Source organism: Muscardinus avellanarius (assembly GCF_963383645.1).
Source record: "Muscardinus avellanarius genome assembly, chromosome: 8".
Classification (NCBI taxonomy): Eukaryota; Metazoa; Chordata; class Mammalia; order Rodentia; family Gliridae; genus Muscardinus; species Muscardinus avellanarius.
Window position 1 is genome coordinate 26,137,117 of NC_137794.1, and position 12,385 is coordinate 26,149,501.

At 35.7% G+C, this 12,385-nt stretch overlaps 1 protein-coding gene across 3 annotated transcripts in view; it reads left to right on the top strand.

The window, feature by feature from the left end:
• SMAP1 (small ArfGAP 1) overlaps positions 1-12,385 on the top strand; it is a gene marked incomplete at both ends in the record, with an annotated part of 159,748 nt that overhangs the window by 78,494 nt on the left and 68,869 nt on the right. For 2 of the 3 annotated variants that reach the window (XM_080699932.1, XM_080699933.1), the window contains 2 exons: positions 4,417-4,502; positions 11,617-11,692. In XM_080699932.1, the coding sequence (XP_080556058.1) occupies positions 4,417-4,502; positions 11,617-11,692 (162 nt within the window). Of the gene's footprint in view, positions 1-4,353; positions 4,503-11,616; positions 11,693-12,385 lie in introns of those variants that run through there. The other variant, XM_080699934.1, reaches the window with a different exon arrangement.

The window sequence follows — 12,385 nt, forward strand, 5'->3', positions numbered from 1 at the left end:
GTTGATTATTTTTAAGGTCTTTCATTTTTGCGATTGGGAACTTAGAAGACCTAATTGCAATCGAATCACTTGCAGTATCTGCTATCTTATTATTTTTAAACTTATGTAATTAAAAAAAAAACCTATAAACCTCAAGGGGCGAGTAAGTACATGTATGCAAATTTGAGAAAACTATGCAGATTGCTTCCTGGGGGAAAAAATCAGGAGTGGGAGTTTTAATTACACTGTTAATGGCTGTAGACCAGGTGCTTCTTAGCATCAGATGGGCAAAGTCCAGAGAACATTATAGGGACAAATATGTGGAAGGTGCTGAGAAAAGGAGAAGATTCAAAAAGAGGGGAAGGAGCCACCTTAATTAGATATAGCCACTGAGACTGAAGTGGACTGTGTTTGGTGTTAGTTGAACAAGGACAGACAGAAGTTGTATCTTACAGTATTTTGATCACTTGCAGAGCTGTTTTCCAAAATGTTTGAAGATTAAAACAAAGAAAAAATAGTACATACGAGTTTTATTCTCCAGGAACTATCATTGATGTTGCCTTTTAATTATACATTTTCTGATACTGATAATGACATATTTGGGGACTTTGTTTCTGTTACCATTTAATAACATTTATTTTCAATGCTGTGTTTTCAGTACAGCTGTGTGTGTGTGTGTGTGTGTGTGTGTGTGTGTGTGTGTTTTGTGCTACTGGGGATGGAACCCAGGGCATTCTACCTCTGAGCTGTACCCCCAGCCCTGTTTTTTTATTCTTTATTTTGAAGCAGGATCTCACTGAGTTGCAAAGGGCCTCACTAAGTAGCTGAGGTTGGCCTTGAACCCGCGATTTTCCTGTCTCAGCCTCCCAAATGCTGGGATTACAAGCATGTGCCACCACGCTTGGCAGTATAACTTTTTTGTATTGCTCTTTAATTACTGTTTGGTCACTGTTTTTTGTTTTTTACATATATAGCTTTGTTATATAAATATAAATGAAATGTAAATAAAAACCTAAATTACATGTCTTATTGATTCTACCAATTTGTATCCTCCCTGTTATTAATTTTACTTATTTTTGTGTTTTAGCTAATTAAATTATACAAATATGATAAGCAAAAGCAAATAAAACTTTAAATTGATCATGTCAATTCTGTTTAGTCTCACTAAAACACTGAAAACCTAGAAATGTTTGAGAATATAGATTTCATTAATGCTAAAACTGGGATTGGATAAAATGTTTTGTACTTAGGCAGTTTCAGAAATAGAAATGCTTCATCTATATTACCTTCTGATGATAAGATGTTAGGCTGTAGACTTTTTTTCAAGTGATGTGTGAGACTTTGGGCTGGTAGTGTTCTATGTACTGAGTTGTGGGTTATATATAGAAATTAAAAGCATTATGGATTGAAGAGGGCAAAATGCTTTTAATAGGTTTTGGGATTATTAAGTGTTATTATTACCATTTCTAGTTAAAGCTTCCTTCATAATTATAATGATGGTTTAGGATGGAAATTATTCAATTAAAAAGTACAGTACTCACTGGGTGTGGTAGCATGCACTTGTAATCCCAGTACTTGGGAGGCTGAGACAGGAGGATCATGCAGGTTGGAAGCCAGCCTCAGCTACTTAGTGAGGCTCTCAGCAACTTACTGCTACTGTTTCCAAATAAAATATAAAATAGGTCTGGGAATGTAGCCCGGAGGTAGAAGGCCCCTGTATACCACACACACACACACACACACACACACACACACACACACACGAAAGTTCATCTTTCATTCTAGGAAAAGATATATTAAATAAGAACAGACTTTTTTTATTTTCCTCCTTCCCTTCTTTTCGCCCTCTTCTTTTTCTTTCTTATTATCTTCTCCTCCTCTTCTTTGTCTTCTTCCTCTTCTTCTTCATGGTATTGGGGATCAAACCCATGCCTTGATCATGCTGGGCAAGGTATCTACCACTGAGCTACAATCCCAGCACTGAGAACAAACTGAATCTAATGGGAAAAGTAAATATCACTGATTTTAAATATATTCTACCTAGCTGGCATTTATCATGCATAGTTTACTTTTTTGTGTGTTTTAAAAAAATTTTATGAACTATGTAATTTGTTAAGATGTCTTTTAAAAGTATTTAAAAGCCAAGCTTAATAGACATAAATAAGGCTTTCCTTTTTCATACTTGAAGTGATAGAAAGAACATTGGCAGAAAATGGCATGGTTTTTATAGAGCTGCAGAATTTTCAAAATTACTAATATTTTTGAATTTTTAATAGTTTATTTGATGCCTTATAAGTATTCTCACTATTAGAGAAGTGAAAATAAGTTTGAAATTTTAAGTTTTTCAGAATGATGTTTAGTTAGGGTCCTAGAAACTAGAAGGTAAAATAAGATAGCTCATTCATTACACATAACCTAAATTTCCTACTGGTTACAAATAATTAAAGTATAAATCCTACTTTTTCTTTTCCCCAACCAACTTATTCGCCCAAGCTTTGGAAAAGTGAATCATTAATTGCCAAAGAATAAGCAAATGAAATTCTCCTTTTCTGTCAGTATATTTGCTAAAGCATTTTGGATGAGAGAACCTAAAAGAAAAGGAATAAGGTTTTTATAACAGGAATGATATATTAATAACTCAGTATGCTTATGTCTTACGGTGAAATTTCCTGGATTCTTATTTTGACTAGCTTTAATATGGTAGTAAGGATGAAAGGAGAGAACTGGATCCTATTCTAAGCCTGTCACTGATTCATTGTTATTATTCAGCAAAGAATCATATAAACTCTTTGTACCTCTACTCTGTTTTTTTCCTATAAAATGAAAACTGTGTCTCTAAATGAAAGAGCCTGGTATTTGTAAGTCCTACAAGACACAAACCCAATTCATTGGAAGAATCTTGAAATATCTAAACTATTGGTAGAGCCGGGCATGGTGGCACACACTTGTAATCCCCATGCTTGGGAGGCTGAGACAGGAGGATCGCATAGGATCGAAGCCAGGCTCAGCTACTTAGTGAGGCTCTCAGCAACTTAGTGAGACCCTGTTTCCAAATAAAATATAAAATGGGTCTGGGAGTATAGCCCGGAGGTAGAAAGCCTCTGGGTTCCACCTCCAGTACCAATTTAAAAAAATAAACAAATAAACGATTGGTAGCTTATGTTGGTTCTATCAGGAATTGGGTCATGGAGGCTAATTTTAAGCTTGTTATTTAACATCTTGCAGATATTGTTTCCTTTGTTGTGAAATTAGTATAATAATACCTATCTCTCAGTTGTTTTAAAATCTAAAGTTGCAAATACATAAGCACATACACAGTGTTCAGGCTGTGCAAATACTGGGAAATTGCCCTTGTATTAGTTTCCAATAAAAGTGTGAAGGAAGTCACAGGTAGGCAGGCAAGAAAGAGGAAAAAATAAGGACTAAGTCATTACCACATGGACTTTTGAGGCAGGCAAGAAAGGGAAAAATAGGGACTAAGTCATTACCACATGGACTTTTGAGGCAGGCAAGAAAGAGGGAAAAATAGGGACTAAGTCATTACCACATGGACTTTTGGGGAACACTTGTTCAAACTATAGCATGGGTCTTTGTACTTCTGAACTGATATGTAAAGTTGAGCCTTTAGGCACAATGATGTTTTTTTCGTTGGTAGGTTGGTGGTTGTTGGGTGAGTATAGCGTTCAGAACCACAAAGAGTTTAATAACTTCAAAGAAATAAATTCATTCTATAGAATTCAAGGTTAGTATTCTTTCTTTCTTTTTTTGGGGTGGTGGTGGTACTGGGGTTCGTGGAAACCCTTCTACCTCTGGGCTTCACTCCCAGACCTATTTTATATTTTTATTTGGAAACAGGGTCTCTTAAGCCAGCAAGTCTGGCTTCGAACCTGTGCGATCCTTGTCTCCGCCTCCCAAGATCCTTGTCCCCCGCCTCCCAAGCACGGGGGTTACAAGCCTGCTCCACCACGCCCAACACATTATTATTTCTTATTTATTTGCTTTCCATTGTTATCTTCATTGTAAATTGTGAGAATCCTAGAGTGTTTTAAAATTCAAAACTTTTTTTTTTTTTGGTGGTTCCTGGAAGCCCTTCTACCTCTGGGCTATACTCCCAGACCTTTTTTTATATTTTTATTTTTATTTATTTTTAGTATTTATTTATTTTTATTTTTTATTTTTAATTTTCTTATTTTTTTGCTTCTTATTTTGAGATAGGTCTTGCTAAATTGCACAGGCTAGCCTTGAACTTGCAATCCCCCAGCTTCAGGCTTCCATGTAGCTGGTATTACAGGCATGTGCCACTAAAATTTTAAGGACAGGAATAAAAATTGGACATAATTTTTCTTGGTATTTGTATATGTGTATATATGTGTGTATCTAGGAATTAATTTTAATGTCTTTGTGAGTAATGAAAATACTTGATTTCTTTTTTTACAGTGCATGCAAGATATGGGAAATACTAAAGCCAGACTACTCTATGAAGCCAATCTTCCAGAGAACTTTCGAAGACCACAGACAGATCAGTATCCTCTAAAACTTGTGTATTGTGGAGTTAAAAATAATTAACTCATTTTTCCTATTCATATTTTATATGTTAGTATTAAGGAAGATATGAACATTATCATACTGTTCATTAAAGATAGAAATTAATTTTCTCTAAGCTATTTTTGTATATCTTATATTTTAATAGGATTTGGTAATTTATACCATAATATTTTAATGTAATTATTGCTATGTGTAAAATGTTATAACTGATTTTTACTGATTGGCCATTTCCTTTTGATAGAAAGGTATATACTGCTTATTATTTTTTGTTAGAGATTTGATTTTTGAGCATCCTGAGTAGTTTTTTTTTTTGTTGTTGTTGTTTTGTTTTGTTTTGTTTTGTTTTTTTGGGGTTCCTGGAAGCCCTTCTAACCTCCGGGCTACACTCCCAGACCTATTTTTACATTTTTATTTGTAAACATGGTCTCCTAAGCCAGCGCATGCAGCTGGCTTCGAACCTGCGTGATCCTCCTGTCTCTGCCTTCCAAGCGTGGGGATTACAAGCGTGTGCCACCACACCCGGCTTATCCTGAGTAGTTTTAAAATTATACGAATATTTTTGATCACCTTTAAATAGTAATTATAGTTATGTGGAGCAGTTTGGCATTTAAGCATTTAAAAGGTAAAATGCATACTTAGTGTTAAGTACTAAGTAATGTTGATAATATTTACTGCTGGTGCTGGGTGTGGTGGCACATATTTTTAATCCTCAGCATTGGGAGGCTGAGTCTGGAAACCCTGTTTCAAAGTAGAGAATAAAAAATAGGACTGAGGGTGGTGTATACAGGGTTCAATACCAAATACTCTGCTCCCCCCCCTCCCCAAAGACCAACAAAACAGCTGGTGGCAGTCTGCTTTGTCATAGGTTGTAAGACTTATGTTTACAAGTCTCATTTTTAATGGATAGGCTGCTTTCCCACAGCCATTTTAGTCAGGATGTGTTTGATATTTCTTAAAGATAAAATCATTTGATTTGCTAGGATTTCTAAAACTTCTTGAAGCTTGAGAAATCAGCTCATCAAAGTTGTGCTGCTTTATAAATAAGATTATTTAATTTTAGGTATTTGGGTTCTGTCTGAAGGTAATAATACTTGTAGTTTGACAATAATGTAGTTTCTTAAAGGTCAATTATGTATTTCCCATTTGTTTAGTAAAACAGTTTATTAGGCCAGTGGAGGGGGAAAGAGATTTTCTTCTGCAGAGATACAGGCCATTATGAATTTTTGTATTTAGACAGAAACCCTTTACATTATAATTAAAAGTTATTAATTTGCATTTGGCCTTTTCTGTTCCTGTGACCCCACACCCTTCTCACAAATTTAGCAATCAGATACGCAATGCTATTTTTGTTACAGAAAGATCCTAGGGGAAGAGTGGGAGGTGCATTTCAGGTATAAAAATTGTGAGCAAACTGTTACGGATTGGGAAACTGTCCCCAGGGATCTTTGTTAGACCCCTGGGAATAATTTCCCAAAAAAATCCCCAAAGAAACAAACAACCCCCCCCCCCCCGAAAAACAGAAAAAGAGGAAAAGATAGAAATACAGGAGATAGAAATACAGCCCCATGCCAAAATGGCATGGGGGGGGGTGACTCGAAATGAGTACACCAAAGGAATTACACGTGGACTCCGTCTTTTATACCCATGACCTCCATCTTGTTAGCGTGACTCTGATGTAGTGAAAGTCCCTGTAAGGTACCTCCCCTTACCCTGTTAGGTACCTCCCCTAGCAAGGTGTGGTGAGGTGTCTCCTTTCATGAAGGTCGACCCCTCCTACCATCTTAGCTAGCTTATCCAATCATGTAGATCTGCCTTTAGATAAAGGCCTAGTTCTCCTCAACTGAGATCTGTCTTTAGATAGAGACCAGCTAGGTTAATTTACATTCGAATAGCTGCCTGTTTTAGGCAGAAATCAAGTCATTTCTTTACCCATGTCTGCCTCCATTTTGACACAACTATTTTGAAATATACCAATTATTTTCTTTTGAAATATATTAATAATCAGAGCTTTCCCAAATCTTCCTAGGCCATTCCAATACTGGTACACAAACCATGTTTTGAGGAAACATGACTTTTTAGGATTTTGATATGGCAGGATTTTATATTTGTTAGGCAAGTCAGATTAAAGGTTTTTAATATCACATAGAGCCATTTGGATCTTATTTCATTATCCCAAGGGGTTGAAGTGTTTGAAAACCCATGAAGGGTTTTGTAGAATAACTAGTATAGCCCCAAACAAGTGTTATTTTATCCATAATCTGCCAATGATCACCAGGAGCCAAGTCCGATGCAAGAAGGCAAAAGGGCTGTTTATTCAAGTTTGAGCTTCGTCTCTCCACATGCACCAAGGCAGTGGGCATGGGGGAGAGCCCTTTGTCCCCCAAGAACAAAGCTTTTATCCCCTAAGAAAAGCCGCCCAACCCACCTTTGCATTGATTGGATATTTTAAAACATAAGTCACATTGGCTTAGCTTTCTTGTCTTGGGAAGCTTATCTCAGGAATGTTCAGGATGGGTGGGGGTCTCTAACTCGTAGCAGAGTGGCCTTGGCTGGGTTACCTGCGAATTCCAGACCAAGATATATGCAGCACGGATTGGCTGTTGCTAGGGGACAGTTGCTAGCACAGTTAGCAGCTTCTTTCCAGGGAATAGGGCAAAGGTTACAGAAGAACTTAATTTTGGAGGGAAAATTTGGCTTACTCTACTTAAAGCTTTAATTGAAGCCTGTCATGGCGTCACTTTGGTCCTTCACAAGCTTCACTGAACATCTAAATTAGAGTGGTGTTGGAGTGTGAGCAGGAAGGAACTGGAAAGGAGTTGGGAATGCAGGAGCAGTAGGACTAAGTTAAGATTGCCTTTGTTTCTAAGGAAGACACTGACCCCAGTTTCATTCTAGCTTAAGTGACTGTAATGCTTATTCATTGAGAGAGGGAATTCATTATCACATGGAGATGTAAGAGTTAGAAATGAAAGATAATGACCCATGCTTTATTCTTTTGGTCAGATTGAGGTATCTATAAAACATATACATAGTGTTACCCTAGAAAAAAGCAGGAAATGCAGATCTGGGAGTTACTTGTAGGTGATTTAAAATGCTGGATGAAGTTGTGTTTACCTAGAGCAGTAGATCTTTATTTTTATTTTAATTTTTTTTAGTATCTTGGGAGTGTTCTTTACTTCTCCTCTTAAAATGATCCTTTAAGATGAGTAGTAGCACTATCCCCATTTTAAAGCTGATGAAACTGAGGCACAAATTTTATATAAAAAGGAAGAACTATATGCAGTTCTGTATATCTGTTCCCAGCTACTCAGGAGGCTGAGCTATAAGGATAGCTTGGTTCGCCCACTTAAAAAGTAAGTGTTTCAGTTATTATAAAAAGCACTTTTATCATTTCTTTTTAATTATGAGACACTGATTTGGGAGCTTTATTAGGGATACCTATTAACTAAGTTAGACTGGTATAAAATGGTATCTTGTTACATTCTTAACAAGATATGTTGCTTTTACAATGCTTTACAATTTATGAAAGTTATACAGAAGCTACTGTGAAAGTGTAATTTCTCATGTGGGATGTGGTTAATGATAGGCTGCATGTGCTAGCACATGGCAAACGGTAAAGCGTTACATTAAGCTTTTCATTATTTCATTAGTAGGATATTTGGTCTTAACCTAAAAACTTTGATTACTTCAGGTCCATGAGATCTATTGTGCACCAAAGCTAATCAGCAATTCTTCTCTTTTGAGTTTTTTAAGTTTTATTGCTGCCAGTGGGGGTATGTGTCTGGAACCAAGAAGATTTTTTTTCTCCTTTGGGAGTAGATGTTAACTTAATTATCTTTCAAGTGATAACTTTAAAGAAAGAAACAATCTTAAAATACAAATACTAAAATACAAATACATGTTAAAAGATAAAGCATGTAGTAATATTAAAATTTTTATGAGCTTGTGTAGTTCCCATTGTTAGTTTTGAGGACAGGGATATTTAGAGGTACTTACTGAATGCTTTGTGATTATTGGCATGCAGAAGATTCTGGGATGTTTTTATTTACTAAATTTCAAATCAGCCATTTACTCTTGAATTGTTATTAATATAAATTTTATCATTCTGTTTCTATAGTTTTTGGTTATGTTATTGATCTAGGTCAGTTTTAACTATGTCCATATATCTCAGATGATATCTGGAGACTGGAAAATGAAGATGAAAATTTTCTGATCTTCAAATTTATTTATTTATTTTTTCGGTCTGGAGATGAAACCCAGGGGCATTTGACCTCCGAGCTACACCCTCTGCCCTAGTTTTTATTCTTTATTTTGAAACAGGGTCTCACTAAGTTGCAGAGATCCTCACTAAGTAGCTGAGGCTGTCCGTGAACTGTGATCCTCCAGTCTCAGCCTCCAGAATGCTGAGATTACAAGCATGCGCCACCACGCCTGGCTTATTTATTTTGAAACAGGGTCCCACTGAATTGCAAAGGACCTCACTAAATAGCTGAGGCTGGCTTTACCATGATCCTCCAGTCTCAGCCTCCTGAATCCTGGGATTACAAGCGTGCACCACCACACTCAGCTTTATTGGTTCTTTTGTTGTTTCTCATTTACTCATATGTTTAAGCTTGATTTTATGTAAGCTATCTTTGTTTCTAACACCTACCATGGGCCCTATCTTTTAAAAGACTTGCCTATAAAATATCTTTATATTAGTAATAGAAGGTAAAACTTAAAATATAGTACCTTCTGTCATCTATTTTTCCTTAATACTATATATGTACTATTTCCTAAAATAATTTTATAAAATGAGAACTAGCATTATTTCCACTTTAAAGCTGATGAAAGTGAAGCACAAAGTTATATAAAAATAAAAACTAAGAGCATTTACTGAGGGCTTACTGTGTTAGGTATTGCACTAAGTGCTTTATATTTATTATCCCCCAAACTCAACAACTTTGTGAGGTGAGTATGGCTATCTTTTTTATATATATCTAGATATGGATCTGGTAGATTAGCTGACTTCAGAATTACAGTAACTGTCCATTAAATAATAAGTGCTTCTTCTTACTACTCAATGAGGTTGTATGTTGTAGACCATCCCCTTTGGGAATTAGGTACTAAAAATGCAGAGTATAATGCAAAAATTGTAGCCAGTATTTCCTTTGAATGCTCTCTGAGTTGTCTATATAATGACAGTTTATATATAGATGAGGCTCCTCATGAATTCATCTTTGTTGTTGTTAGACCTGTAGCATTGGAGTAGAATTCAGGAATCATAACTCTGGGTTCATAAGTCAGCTGCCTGATTTTGTAAATGAAGTTTTATTAGAACTCAGCCATTCCCATTCATTTATGAATTTTCTATAGCTGCTTCATTGTAGCTACAGGGGCAGAGTTGAGTAATTAAAATAGATATTACCTGTTGTGTAAATCCTAAACTATTTGCTATCTGGACCTTTAAGAAAAAGTTTGTTAACCTCTGGGATGATTTAGTTACTTTCGCTGAAATAACTATGAAGAATTTGCTTGTATTGGGATTTTGTATAAAACAATTATATTTAAGAACCGTGTGAGACATTTTTGCTCTAAGAAGCAAGTAGAAACTGAGAACAACCAAAGACACAGCATATTCCCCAAATCACAACTTTTCCTTGAGTGCTTCCCATGACATTTTAAAAATTCACTTTGGTGTGCTATGATTGGTTTTTAAAAAATAATGTTTTCATCTGGTTGTGGTGGCTCAATGCTTGTAATTCCAGTACTTGGGAGGCTGAGACAGGAGGATCACAGGTTCAAAGCCAGACAGTCCCGAGCACCCCCCCAAAAGTTTTCTGTTAATAATTAGATCTTAGTGACTTCTCCTGTCTTAATGCTATATTTTATTTTTATATCCTTATATCAAGCAGATTAACTATGGCCATATATATACATATAAACATATATGTATATAGCTGGGCGTGGTGGTGCACGCTTGTAATCCCTGCACTTGGGAGGCTGAGACAGGAGGATCACACAGGTTCAAAGTCAGCCTCAGCTACTGAGTGAGGCTCTCAGCAACTTAGTGAAACCCTGTTTCCAAATAAAGTATAAAATAGGTCTGGGAGTGTAGCCTGGAGTTTGAAAGCTGCTGGTTTTCACCCCTAGTACCACTACACACACACACACACACACACACACACACACACACACACACACACACACACACGTTGCGATACTGGGGATGGAACTCAGGGACATTCTACTACCTCTATTTTTTTATTTTTTATTCTTTATTTTGAAATAAGGTCTCGTTATGTTGTAGAGGGCCTCATTAAGTAGCTGGGGCTAGCTGCAAACCTGCGATCCTCCTGTCTCAGCTTCTCAAGTACTGAGATTACAAGCGTGCACCACCACACCTGACCCTATGTAATTTTTAAAAAACTGCTTTCTTAGATAATTTCTGAAAGCATTTTTTTGTTATAAGTGAAAATATTGTTTTTTTTGCTTTTTCATTTCTCTATTCTTCAACTTTGAGAGAAAAACATGGCCATTATTTTTCTAATACATCAGGAAGCCTGTAAAGATACACTTTATAAATATATTACCAATGGCATGTATATTGGAAATGAACACTGATGTCAGAATCACAGTGGTTTAATCTTTCCAATTTGCTAATTCTTCTATAATGTGAAAATAATAATATATACATTGCTGGGTTGTTTGAGGAATTAAAGGAAAAAATATGAACATTTTACAGCATACAGTGTCTGGCATATGGTAAGTACTCTCTGAATGTCTTTACTTACAATGTAAACTCAAAATGAACCTAAATTGAATTTAGAGTTTGGTGGTAGAGGCAGTGATGGTGGAGAAATTAAGAATTGTAATCAATTTTTCTTTCTGAATTTGGTTTCTTGAAGTTGGGTGGTTTTTGTTGAATGGGAAAATTATCTGAAAGAAGTGGGCTTTTGGGGGAGAGAAGGAAAAAGTATGTTACAGATTTTAGTTGCATAAACAGTTGGAGAGTTGAAAATTTAAATTTAGAGTGTAGACTCTGAAGAAGAATGAAGAGAAAGGGAAATATGTGACTGAATTTGTGTTTTTCCTTAAGTTATTTGTTTTCAGAGCAGTAGAATTTTTCATCAGAGATAAATATGAAAAGAAGAAATATTATGATAAAAATGCTATAGCAATTACAAATGTAAGTAAAATCTTTATCTCTTACTAATTGATGTTTGTTCAGTAGATATGAAACTTTTCATATATAGTATAGCTCAGTTTATTGTAAAAATGTGCTAGATGAATTTGTCTATTTGAGCATTGGAAATTTTGGGGTCACATAATATTCAGCTTCTGCAAAGCAAAACTGATTCTGAAAGAACATTCTCAGAAAGAGTCTGATAATTGCTTACATGACATTTAGTTATGTTAATTTTATGAAATTTGCAAAAAAAAAAAAATCCTGCTAAGGAAATGGGGAAGATAAAATTATTTCACTAAATAAAAAAGAAAAAGTTTATTTCCCCAAGAGCTGTGGTGGGTTTGTTGAAATATGAAACAAGTGCCCAGCCATATATATTAAAGCATAAAATTGTAATTGATTATTACCAAGCATTTTGATACTTCTTAATAGTTAAGACCTTAGCCAGGCTTTGTGGCACACTCTTGTTATCCCAGTACTTGGGAGACTGAGACAGGAGGATCACAGGTTTAAGGACAGCCTCAGATAATGTAGCAAGACTCATCAACCTAGTGAGACCTTGTTTTAAACCAAAAAATAAAAAGGCAGGACTAAAACTCAGAGGTAGAAAGCCCCTGGGTTTAATCCTCAGGACTACCAGAAAGTTTAGACCTAGTATAGTAATAAAATATGTTATAATCACTGTTTTTTTTT